At 37.5% G+C, this 13,861-nt stretch overlaps 1 protein-coding gene across 8 annotated transcripts in view; it reads left to right on the top strand.

Annotated features, from left to right (window-relative positions):
• Positions 1-13,861, top strand: part of LOC137250947 (uncharacterized) — a 396,368-nt gene that overhangs the window by 12,075 nt on the left and 370,432 nt on the right. For 7 of the 8 annotated variants that reach the window (XM_067784702.1, XM_067784701.1, XM_067784700.1 and 4 more), the window contains exon 2: positions 504-1,154. In XM_067784702.1, coding sequence (XP_067640803.1) covers positions 685-1,154 — 470 coding nt within the window. In that variant the 5' untranslated portion in view covers positions 504-684. The remainder of the gene's footprint in view (positions 1-503; positions 1,155-13,861) is intronic. The other variant, XM_067784703.1, reaches the window with a different exon arrangement.

Raw genomic sequence — 13,861 nt, 5'->3', positions numbered from 1 at the left:
TCTTTGGCATACTTCTTGGCGTTTCTTCTTCTAGAATTTACTACTTAGTTACCAGCTATAAACTTACTAGCTATAAATTATAGAAGCACGTTTATAGCCTCTCGCATAGCCATATGCGCGTGCATATGTGAGTAATACTTCCACCGATGATTGCATACTTTTCTGTGTATCTCAGATATATGCATGTGTTTGTGCGTATCTCTCCGCTGCTTGTATGTACATATGTGTAGACATAATGATTGATTTGTTTATGTACATACACGTGACGGCTTAGTATCGGCCTGGAGATGATAGTATCATTTAATGTTGCTAATATTCGTAACAATATGTTAGTTCAAGCAGAGTTCTCGAAAAAAAAATTTGAAAAAAGCCTTAGGCAGCAACCACAGTAAATCATCTCAGTGATAGTGCGAAAACATTTGACAACAGAAAAAATATTCACTGTGAAAGATCGGAAAATTTCAAAAATAACATTTTCTATAACTACAAAATTGTTTCCTTAGATTTACTAAAACAAACTCGAAGTCATAAAACAGGTGTACATAAAAATGTAGTCACTGTTCAATAAATTCTTAAACGCAAATAAATATACTAAAGCATATGAGACTAAAAATACTAATAAAGATTTAAGAAAAGTACTATGCGATCCACATCAGAAAAATCAAACGAAAATTGCCTACAAAGATGAATAAAAAAATCTCAGAAGTATATAAAAGAAGTGAAATTTTAAATTTAATTAAGTGCCTTAAGTGGTTGGAAAAAACATGTATGAAACATTTCCCACATTGTGATAAACAACAGCAATATTACAAAATGAATGATTATAATATTAAACAACCGCCAATTGCTGCATGCAGCATATCTACACTTTTACACATAAACAACAGCAACAACTACACCAAAAGTGCCAACAGTTTACAAACAATAATGTCAGTAAAATGCAACAACAATGCCTTATTTCAACTTTATTCATATGCAAGTTTATTGATCTTGCTTTACCTAAGCATTTCACACAGCATTCCACAAAGTTGTGCCTTCAATTTGGAGAATCGTTTGCCGATCGTTAAATATGGACCACATTCTGATACATATTTTGGCTATTCGGTTGCAACGCATACGGTGGGCGAATATAATTGGCCGAATAATACAAAATGGTAAGTGGAAATACTTTAAGTTATATTTACACAGATAAGAAAGAGAGGGGGATTCTAAAAAATTTGTGTGAACATCATTGCTCGCGGTATTGGGGAATACTGAATGTAAGCGCAAAATGCTAAAGGTAAGCGTAGTCTTTGTAATTGGCATGCAATATGGGGGATATATGTAGAATGTAAATGCAGCCGAAATGTGTGCTATTGGTATGCTGTATGGAGTAAAACAGAAGGTAAGCGTAAGTGTAGTCCCTACTACTTGGTAAAGTAGATATCAGCGAAGTCTGACAGTACATCGAGGGAGGGAAAGGAGCGAAAAAGAAAGGAAAAGGAAGGAATGGAAATGCAAGAAAAGGAAAAGAAAATAAATCAGACGGAAAAAGGGAAGAAAATGAAAGGAAGCGAAAGCAAAGATAAAAGGTAAAAAAAAGGAAAGGAAAATGTAAGGAAATGAGGGGAAAGGAAGATAAAGGAAAGGAGTGAAAGAAAGGAAAGAAAAGAAAAGAAAAGAAAAGAAAAGAAAAGAAAAGAAAAGAAAAGAAAAGAAAAGAAAAGAAAAGAAAAAAGAAAAGAAAACAAGGAAAATAAAATAAAAGAATAGATAAGAAAAGCAAAGAGAAGAAAAGAAAAGGAAAGAAAAGAAACGAAAAGAAAGGAAAAGAAAAGGAAAGAAAAGAAAAGAAAATAAAAGAAAAGAAAGGGAAAGGAAAGAAAAAGAAAAAAAAAGAAAAGAAAGGAATATAAAAGAAAGTAAAAGAAAGGAAAATATAAAAGGGAAATGTCTATTTTAGGTGTGTTATCAAGCTATCGATGTGTTATCGATGTATTACTAATTTTACATCGATTACAAAGGATATGTTATCGATTGAGTTATCTATGAGTTATCGATTTTTACTCGACGAGGTATTGGTTTTCTATCGAAAATTATCGATTTATGTTTGTTTGTATTAATGGTGCGTTCAATTTATACTTATTATTAAGAATTCATGAGCTTAACACCGGCTTATAATAATTGAATATTCAATTATTATGTTTTTCTAAGAGAAACTGAAAAAAAGAAAGAAACATTTACCGGCATATCGCGATGGTACCATTTCGAAAACCGCCACGAATTCATTGTCAGCAAAACAAATCTACATACACACAAATTTATAGAGGAAGAATGTCTAAGTTGTGTTGTTAGTGTAGAAATAAGATAAACTGAATTGAGCAAGGAGACAAATACAAGCAAGATAGCCTAGTGGTTAAAGCAACTGCAGTTTCACTGTGCGATTCGCAGTTCGAATCTCGGTGAAACTTTTGATAATATTACGAAATTGCCTGACGATGAATTCGTGGTGGTTTTGGAAATGGTACCATTGAAATATGCCAGTAAATGTTTTTTTTTTCTTTTCAGTTTCTCTTAGAAAAACATAATAATTGAATATTCATTTATTATAAGCGGTGTTAAGCTAATGAATTCTTAATAATAATTATCGAAAACGACGAAATGCTTATCAGTTAAAACTCCTCGAAAACATGCCGATAAGAAGTCAATAAGAGGCCGATGGACCGGCGATAACAATCCGGAACAAACCTATGTCTTAACGATAATAATTCGCTTACTCATCGAACGTTACGAATAATTGATAATCAAGGCGTTTTTACTGCAAATTAATACAATCGTTGTCGAACCAGCCACCTTCAGCAACAGGAGAGCATGGATTTGGCCAGACAGCAATGATGTACCGTTGGCTTCGCGCCTTGGCGAATTCAATGCAATTCAAAGCATGGTGTGCCAATTTTTGCTTTGTACTATCGCAAATGTTCTGGTTGTTTGGCTTAGTGGTCCGAAGGCACACGATGTAAAGGATTGTTATAAAACCACGTGCCAATTTTTTCTAAACTTGACTCCACCTTCGAACAAAGTCCGGAGTATAAAAAGGCCAACGCTATGTTAGTAAAAAAAATCATTAACTCTTTTAAAATTAAACAAAAAAACTGCTGCATTTAGCCTTAACTTTTAGTTAGTTATTATCACAAAAGCACATATTTTTTTAAAACCAGTTTTTTAGCATTACAACAAAAATGTACCACTTGCACACTTAAGTCAAAACAAATTTTCTTAAACAACTCAATTCATTTATGCAAATGGAGTAAACAAACGACAAAATTATACATAATTTGCTTTGGAATGATGCACCAATATTAATTTCAGCTGAATCAATAAAAAACAAAAAACAAAAAAAAAAAAATAAAACCCGCACAAAGACTTAAAGCAAATTGTCACTGTAATAAAAGTGTCCATTTATTTTTGTATTAATGTGCTTATTTGTTTTTGTTATATGTATGCATGTATGTGTCATCATTAAATCAACAAATTAAAAAAATACGTTAAACAAAAATGCAGATTTCAGCGCAAATATTTCCAGCTATCTTATTCTTGCAAATTATTTGCCTTCAACAAACAGTTCAACTCATATTTTTACAAGAATTTTTATTTTTTTATTTTTTTTTTCTTAATCTGTAATCAGCGCTTTTAGGATGCATGCAGAATATGTTCATTAATTGTATAAATATTTAAGCGACAAAAAAGATTAAATTTCGAATGCAGTGGAAGGTATTTTTCGAACAGCCGAAAAGCAGAAAAATGTTATAACGTACATGTGTTGCATTTGTTTTGTCTGATTGCTTGCCATGAGCTTATTATTTCTCCCCATTGAAAATCCAATAACAATTTTTTCGGCAAAAAAAACCAAAAAAATAAATTTTTTCAATTATTTTAGCAACATTTGAAGTGCTAAGTAAATTGTATTTTAATAAACAGGAATGCCAAAGGAAATTGGCTGAAATAGAGTACTGATAATGTACAAAAGTAGCTCTGGGCTGTAATCTTTTGTGGTTGAGTTGCAAAAAACAATAAGCCTCTGCCAAATCTACTAATATCATGCTGTTAAAATATAAAGTAACACCGCGTAAACATACCTCGGAAGATCAGCCAACAGAGTGCTAGCTATTATTTCATTATTATTTCTTACATAGTCTTTACTAAAAAGTTAGAAACTTAATAGCATTATTTTGCTATAGTAGTTTCGCTAATAAATATAATAGCCTAAACTCGGAGTTATTTTTATTGAAAAAATGATGGCAAATTCTTTCGTCTAAAATTCAAGTTGAGATGGATTATATCATTATTAAGTCCCGTATAGGTTGCAACCTTGTAAATACAAACTGATTAGTAAACCTAAGAGAGAGAGCCTGTAATGCATTTCAAAATTTCATTAAAATAATATATGTTCAAATTAATTGGCAACCCTTATCAATAACAATGGGCCGGCCTATGACGCAATAAAACCACACTTGTAAGGTCGGTAGTACAACAAATAAATAATAGTTTAAAAAAACTAAAAAAACACGCTTTTATAGCAAATCGAACTAAAAAATAGCAAATCAATTAAAAAGAGTTTATATAACAGTAGTAGAAGGTCAAACAATCGTTTATAGTTAATCACCTCAAAATAAAATTATAATAAAATTTAAGTTATTAACAGAATAATTTAATTCACAGTTAAATTTTTTAGTTCAAGTAATTTTAAAAGTTTTAGTCGACAGTGATGAAACCTTGAAACGCCAGCGGTCCATGGATGACTCCAAACCCACGGCACCGAAAAGGGCCAAGACGCAGGGAGGTTGGACGCGGTCTTTCGCCGAAATTTCCAAGGGTCGGTAGATCATTGGCATTATAGATGAGAGCAGCGAAGATGGCAGGATCCCGAAACAATAGTGGAAGTGGATCGAGGCCGCGCTCGCTACGGTGGCCGTTAAGGTAAAGAAAGACAACCTTGGTCCACCACCATCTTACACCGATGCAGTGTGATTCCAGGGTAATGTCAAGCTAATTGCCTGTGACGACGCCAAGTCGGTAAACCTCTATAGGGCCGCCGTCACGCTGATAGGGGTGGTACATCCGGGCGCGCGCCTCAAGGTAGTGGAGGCGTGTGATATCCAATCACGACCAAGGGCTAGAGCCTGGGTTCCAGTGACGCCAACGGACTCAGCTGACTTCCTGGAGCTGCTCCAGGAGTACAACCCGCCACAGGTTTGGAAGTCCACCAGGATAAAACCGAGCTTTTTCTCTTCACGAGGAGGTACAAAGTGCCAAATCTTACACCGCCAAGAATTCGGGGTACGTTCTTAGCGTTTAGCGATCAAGTCAAGTATTTGGGAGTCATTCTGGATAGGAAGCTATTATGGAGTGACCATATAGTGGAGCGATCCAAGAAGGCAGCAGCAGAGCTGTTCACCTGCAAGAGGGCAATTGGCACCTCCTGGGGATTCTCCCCTAAGGTGACCTACTGGATTTACACAGCCATTGTGCCCGATTTTTCTTTATGGTGCCTTGGTCTGGTGGCCTGCACTAGCTAAAGGTACCTACCTTAAAATGTTTCAAAAGGTGCAACGGAGCTCGGAGCTCTGCATTACCGGGGCTCTCGGCTCCACTGCAGATCCCGTTACATACATAAATGGATACATAGATAGATATAGGCCAAGCTAATAAAAGCGTGTTAAAAAGGGCTCCAGTATGCTCATTCGTAGATGTGCCATGCATCCACATCAATCATTAATAAAGGGATGCGTTTTTCGCATTATTTGCAAGGTTTCAAATCTGTGGCCATTTGGGGTGGTCATAAGCTCAATTGACCTTATGTCCGTTAACCTTATGTCAGCCCACCATCACATGATTGCATTGTCATCGAGCCTTGATACGTGTGCAAAGTTTCATTCAAACTGAAAGCTATTCAAAGTGGTAATAAGGCCAATTGACCTTATGGCCGTTGACCTTATGTCACCATACCATCACATTAATGCATTTTCATCGAGCCTTGATACGTGTGCAAAGTTTCACTCAAACTTGTGGCCATTCAAAGCGGTAATAAGGCCAATTGACCTTATGGCCGTTGACCTTATGTCAACGCACCATCACATTAATGCATTGTCATCGAGCCTTGATACGTGCGCAAAGTTTCAATCAAAATTATGGCCATTCAAAGTAGTAATAACGCCAATTGACCTTATGGCCGTTGACCTTATGTCACCACACCATCACATTGATGCATTTTCATCGAACCTTGATACGTGTGAAAAATTTCAATCAAACTTATGGCCATTTAAAGTGGTAATAAGGCCAATTGACCTTATGGCCGTTGACCTTATGTCACCACACAAGCACACTAATGCATTGTCATCGGTCCTTGATAAGTGTGCAAAGTTTCAAAATAATCATACTTCTAGAAACCGGTGAAAATTAAGATCAAAGATTCCATTACATACAGGCCAAGCTAATAAAAGCGTGTTAATAAAGGATTGCGTTTTTCGCATTATGTGCAAGGTTTCAAATCTATGGCCATTTGGGATGGTCATAAGTTCAATTGACCTTATGTCCGTTAACCTTATGTCAGCCCACCATCACATGATTGCATTGTCATCGAGCCTTGATACGTGTGCAAAGTTGCGTTCAAACTTATAGCTATTCAAAGTGGTAATAAGGCCAATTGACCTTATGGCCGTTGACCTTGTGTCACCATACCATCACATTAATGCATTTTCATCGAGCCTTGATACGTGTGCAAAGTTTTAATCAAACTTATGGCCATTCAAAGTGTTAATAGGGCCAACTGACCTTATGGCCGTTGACCTTATGCCACCACACCATCACGTTAATGCATTGTCATCGACCCTTGATACGCGTGCAAAGCTTCAATCAAACTTATGGCCTTTCAAAGTGGTAATAAGGCCAATTGACCTTATGGCCGTTGAGCTTATGTCACCACACCATCACATTAATGCATTGTCATCGAGCCTTGATATGTGTGCAAAGTTTCAATCAAACTTATGGCCATCCAAAGTGGTAATAAGGCCAATTGACCTTATGGCTGTTGACCTTATGTCACCACACCATCATATTAATGCATTGTCATCGAGCCTTGATACGTGTGCAAAGTTTTAATCAAACTTATGGCCATTCGAAGTGGTAAAAAGGCCAAATGACCTTATGGCCGTTGACCTTATGTCACCACGCCGTCACATTAATGCATTGTCATCGAGCCTTGATACGTGTGCCAAGTTTTAATCAAACTTATGGCCATTAAAAGTGGTAATAAGGCCAATTGACCTTATGGCCGTTGACCTTATGTCACCACACCATCACATTAATGCATTGTCATCGAGCCTTGATACGTGTGCAAAGTTTCAATCAAACTTATGGCCATTCAAAGTGGTAGTAAGGCCAATTGACCTTATGGCCGTTGACCTTATGTCACCACACCATCCCATTAATGCATTGTCATCGGTTCTTGATACGTATGCAAATCTTCAAATTAGTCAGACTTCTAGAAACCGGTGAAAATTAAGCTCAAAGATTCCGTTACATACAGGCCAAGCTAATAAAAGCATGTTACAAATATTTGACGACCCTCATAATCCTGTCATTATCCTGTAAGTCCTGTATCGAAGGAAAATTTTTGGTAGTATTTTACTACGATTTTGCTACGTTTTTACTACCTTAGTAATGCAATGTGTGGAAAAGAGCCAAACTCGATCTGCACAATGAAAACAGCAACATAAAATAAACGAGAAGAGAAAACAGAGGAAATGGGAAGAAAAAGTAAAGGAAGTTGGAGACAAGTCGGAAAAGTTACGGGAATAAGATGAGAGTAATAATAAAGCTAATGGTTTGAGACAAAGTAGTAAAAAGAGGAGAAGATTAAGAGTAAGGATAATATTAAGAGTAATAGCAAGAGTAAGACTTGGAAATTGCAAAAGCTGGAAGGGTAAGAGGAAAATTTGCAAAATTTACGGAATAATGAATCAGTATGTTTAGGTCAGACGTCGCCAAAATGAAAATGCAGATGTGTTAGTGAGAGCGCGATAATCGCGCACATCATTTGATGCTTCGTTTTGCGTTGTTCATTCGCTTCTTAGCCGGGAAGAAGACAAAAGCGTTTATTATAGTTTTTTTATTTAATGTTGCAAATTCTATTCCTGAATACACATTTTGGGTTTAGCAAATATGTACTCCTAATATACATATGGACAGCATTCGTCAACATTGCGAGCGGCGGCCACAATCAATGTTGCTGCGCCAAATGCTCAGATACTACTAAACTAACGAAATTAGGAATATGTGTGAATCGAGTGTGCGCAATTGTTCCACTATTTGCCGACGTTAGAGGAAATAAGAGAGGAAGAGATTTAGACAGAAAAGAGGTAGGTGGATAGATAGAATAAAGGCTCCATTACTGATACTTAGCATAGACCTGACTTGGCTTGCGAACTGTCACTTACAGTTCTGTTAAATGAACATTGCATGTTACTGATTACTCAAAACTTAACTTGGCTTAGAAGTCTGTTGAATTTTGATTTTCTATGTAAGTTCTAAGTGACGTTTACATTTTGAGATGCCATTTGTTTGTTTCCATTTCATTTTGACATTTTGTCATACAAATTGACATTTATTTAAAAATAAATTTCAACGCTGATTATGATGCCAGATTTTATGCGCCAAGTGGAGTATAATCGTGGCTAAGTTGCCAAGTTTACGCCAAGTCAAGTCAAGTCTATGCTAAGTATCAGTAATGGGGGCTTAAGTCAAAACAATTTCTGTTGGGTTTGATCATACGACTGGGAGTTTTTCCTGCTTTTCTAAAGGTTTACGGCCGCCGTGGTGTGATGGTAGCGTGCTCTACCTACCGCACCGAAGATGCTGGGATCAAGCCCCAGTCAAAGCAACATCAACATTTTAGAAGCAAGTTTTTTCAATAAGAAGAAGATGTTTGTAAGAGGGGTCGCCCCTCGCAAGTGTTTGGCAAACGCTCCGAGGGTATATCTGCAATGAAAAGCTCTCATTGAAAACTCATCTGCCTAGTAAATGCCGTTCGGCATAAAACAAGTCCCACCAATTTGTAGGAAAAATTAAAAGGAGCACGACGCAAATAGGAAGAGAAGCTCTGCCTAAAATCTCTTCGGAGGTTATCGCGCCTTGGCTTACACAGATGTTGGGTCTTGGGATCTTACGCTGTCAATTCCGAGTTTTCAAATTACAAGCCTTGCAGATACTCATCCGCATCTTCATGCTATTGTTCCAGATCATCAATCATCTCATTGACGGCAGCAGTATGGACAATGTAATACTCTGAAGATCCAGCCATTCAGTTTCGTTGCTAAAACTTCTCCTTTTCCTCTCGGGAAAGGAAATAAACCCTCCCAAAAATGGAAATACAGAACGCAGGTGTTATTTTCCTGCACCCTACTTCATATTTCAGAAAGACATTAATGTAGTATTTTTATGATACTGAAAAAATCAATCATGAGCGTGTGTATTGTCTACTGCGACTCCATTTTATAATGCTGACCTCACCTATCTGGTTTATTACACCATGGGCCGGCCATAATCTGCCCCGCTATCGGCATACCATACCTTCCGTCGAATACTCATATTGACATATCTTATTCGATGTTTTTTAATTTAAAAAATCTTTTTGCGGGTTGGAATGGAAATTTTAATTCACCATATTCGCTGACTTCGCAGCAACGGTATTTCCGTGAACTAACGTAAACGAACGCCCACGCAGCGAGCGGTTTCGCATTACGTCGGGTGGCGTTCCATATCTCTTGTGTTAAGAGCCTTCTGCGCCCAGGTCCCGTTACTTAGTTTCTACGAAGTTGCTCCTTGATTGCCACTCTTCTCGGCCACTCAGAATTTTGCCTGTAAAATTCTCGAGAGTATTTTCTTCGACTCTTTGCTCAAGCATTTGTCGGTTATGACTACATCGCAGGCATTTGAAGAAGACGTGTTCACCTCTGCACTGCCGTGAACGCACTTCGAATCTTCGGCTTTTTTATTCAGTGCAGGTATTTTTTGAAGTACCCATGTCCAGAGAGCATTTAGGTAACATAGTGATTTATCTCATCCAAGCATCTGGTTCTCCATGCAGCAACACCTGTGATTAGTTCCTCCGTCCCTCTGCCCAGTCTCATCGTTCACCATCGCCACAGCCTAAACATATCTTCCCTGCTCTCTTTGCGAACATTTAGCCGTTTTCTTTTTTGCTTCCCGAAACCTTTTTCTTTCCAGCAGTTATAGATCGAAGGTGATTGTTCCATGCTGTTAGATGTACAGACGTTAGAAGTTAACAGCGATTCTTCTTCTGAAGTTTAGTCACCCACAGTTTGAAGCAGTAAAAGAACGAGGATGAGATACTATCCATCAGCAGATTTCTTTTGCTTTATACTGGTCCTTCAATATTTACCATCAACCTGCTTAGCATCGATATCTCTTCAGATGCCTTCACAGCCCCAGGTCCAATCTGAGAACAGTGTGTTAGTCGGGAATCTAACATTCCTCGTAATTTGTTGACTACTTACTTTTGTGTTATATTTCCGGCTCAATTTTCAAAGCTAACTTCTAGCGGTATACATTTTTTCGTTAAGAGTATCAACTCGGCCTATTCTCCCTTTTGGGATGTAATGACTGGCAATGTTGCATCCGTATTAGACTAGGAATAGATCGTCGTACATTTCAAGACAGATATATTGAAAGACAACAAAATGGTAAGGGCATCTATTTTATACAACTCGTTTTTTTTTCAAATAGGTCAGTAAAATATGTTAGCTACTTACTATCAAGGAAACCAAAGAAATATATTGATAGAAGCAAAAAAACCATCGCATAAAATTCAACTAAGTTCACGAAAGCTCAGAAAGCGAATAGGCGAACTAATGACATCATGTTCGGTATGTACATAAATACGTTACAGCTCAATATGTTTACAAAAATAGTTTTTGTTTATATTCCTCTAAGTATACACTCAACTATGTACGTACAGAATATGATTACCAAAAATAAAATAACAATAATTTTGCTCATAAGATAAAAACAGAAACGTCAGACGACTACTATGATACGCCCTAAAAATTCCGTATTTTGTTTGTTGATTACTCATATAAACGAAACAAAATGTATCGGTGCCTACAAACTCCCTACAATTATAGTTAGCATGCATAACTACAGTATTGCGCAAAATATATACAAATAAATGTTTATAAGCCGAAGAAAAGAGCACACGAGACCAGCTCTTAAAATTACAGTCCTTAGCAAAATAAAACTAGTAGTTCTAAATCAAGTTCGGTGTATTCTTAACTAGCTATTGTGACGAATATTAGCATCACTATGCTGTCAGTAAATAATCACAACAGCAAAAGCAGCAAGCAGCCACACGTATGTGCAAGGCATCGAAAAATATTCCACACACATAACCAGCAGCTCGAAGCGAAGAGATATTTCACATACATATATGTAGCCGGCAGCAATACCATAACTTGTTACTCACACATCCACACTCATATAGCTAGAAAAAAAACATAAACTACAGATATACATGTATATAACTAAATAACCAAGCATGAGATACAACTGTTCTAGAAGGCATGTTCGTGTAACGTTTAAACCTTAGGAGAAATGGGCAAACGAAATAACTGGGAGAATAAAAGCAGTGCGAAGTGAGGAATCAGTAATCAGTTTGATTAAAAGACGTTACTAGTGAAGGATAATTGTTATTGTGAAGTACTACTCCCAAAGTAGTCTAAATAAAGACCATTTTGCAATAGTGAATATTGGAGTTATTTAATCCACAGCGATTCGAACGATAACAGAAGGTGCAAAATAATTGCAATCCCCCAAAATTCGTAACACTATGAAAGCCATATGGGTACGTGTTTTCCATAATACTGCACATATGCGTTTCTTTTTAGGGGAGATTCTTAAAATATTGTAACGAATTTACTTGCAAATCCTCTTATTTGCCTTTTTGCTAAGTTCGTATCACTAAACTGTTGAATAAATAACTCCAATATTGAATAATGGAAAAATGGCCTTTATTAAAGTACTTCACAATAACACTTATACTTTGCAATTAGCTGGCTTAATAACCAAACTGATATCTTAAATGAAACTGACTTTCAAAATAACACTGCTATTGCTCGCTAGATATCGTCCTAATCGAACTGCTTGACAACTCAAATCAAACTGAATTACTTCTTACTCGCTTGCCCCGCTTTTATAGTTTACGCTGCATACTTCTAGGCTCTTCGATTTCCAGAACTTACTAGTTGTTTCGGCTACAAAATCGCCAGCCACAACTACGTGCACAAATTATTGCTCTCTCTTGTGACAACTCAGATAAGATATATGCACGTGTTTGTGCATTGCCGCTCCGCTGCTCGTATACGTACATATGTGTAGACGCAATTATTTATTCGTTTATGTAGATACATAAAGATTGAATTATTGATGTGAATGTTTGTATTTTGCGCACATAGGCATATAAGTAAATGCATCTGTGTGTGACATCTCTCTGGGCTGCCTTATATATGTGTATACTTGATTTAATTATTAACGTAAATACTGCTTGGCATGGCCTTAGCATCGCCTTAGTGATGGGATAATTTAGTGATGCTAATATCCGTGACACTGCCCTCCACCTAAGTCTGATCGTCCCGATCAGACAAATCTCTCGATCTAAACGTTGCTAGCCTTTCCAAATGGACCACCTTACATTACAACTTTGTATGGGCCTTCCCAATTACACTGCAATTTCGGGGACAAACCTTTTTTACGTTGTGGGTTGTATAACAGCACCAAATCTCCTTCCTGAAAACCTTCTGAATTAATTGCTTTATCATATCTGGCTTTCATCTTGTCACTCATAATCTTTGTTCGTTGCCTTATCAGATCATGTATTTCTCTTAGCTCTTCTTCCAAATCACTAGTGGATTTCCTGACATTTCTCTCCGCATTGACATCTATCCCAAACTTCAAATCAGCTGGCAGTCTAAGGTCATTGCCAAAAATTACTTTTGCAGGGGTTTGGCCCGTTCTCTCATGCACTGCTGATCGGTAAGCCATCAAGAATAATGGTATGCGGGTATCCCATTCTTTATGGTACTTGTCCACTACTTTCCTTAAGTGCTCCTCCAATGTTCTATTGAATCGTTCTACCATACCATCGGATTGAGGATGCAATGCAGTTGTCCGTGTTTTTCGAATGCCCAATGACTTACACATTTCCTGGAACACAGCTGATTCGAAATTTCTGCCTTGGTCAGAATGTAACTCCATTGGTACACCATACCTTGCAACCCAATTGTTTATAAAAACTTCTGCTACCGTTTCCGCTTCTTGATTTGGGATTGGGTATACCTCTGGCCATTTGCTGAAATAATCCATAACTACCAGTACATATTTGTTTCCGCCGTTGCTAGTAGGAAATGGACCGGCGACATCCATAGCGATCCTTTCAAATGGCGCACCTGAGTTATATTGCTTCATCTGGCCATGACTTCGTGTTCTGGGCCCTTTCGCTCTGCTGCAAACCTCACAGTTCGCAATCCACTCAGTGACCGACTGACGGCAACCAACCCAATAGAATCTCTGTTTAATCTTCTCGAGCGTCTTCGTGATTCCAAGATGACCTCCGCTTGGACCATTATGCAGCTCGCTGAGCACATCAGGAATCCTCTTTCTGGGAACAACTATCAGTTTATTCTTGTATTCACCATCCTCACTCCCCCATACTCGATGAAGGCAACCGGATATCAATTCCAAACTGTTTCACTGTACCCAATATGACTTCGCAATGGGACTCTCTGCTGACATCTCTTCTCTGTTTGGTCTT

This window comes from Eurosta solidaginis, chromosome 4 (genome assembly GCF_040869045.1).
Source record: "Eurosta solidaginis isolate ZX-2024a chromosome 4, ASM4086904v1, whole genome shotgun sequence".
NCBI lineage: Eukaryota > Metazoa > Arthropoda > Insecta > Diptera > Tephritidae > Eurosta > Eurosta solidaginis.
This window is presented reverse-complemented; position numbering and strand designations above follow the sequence as displayed.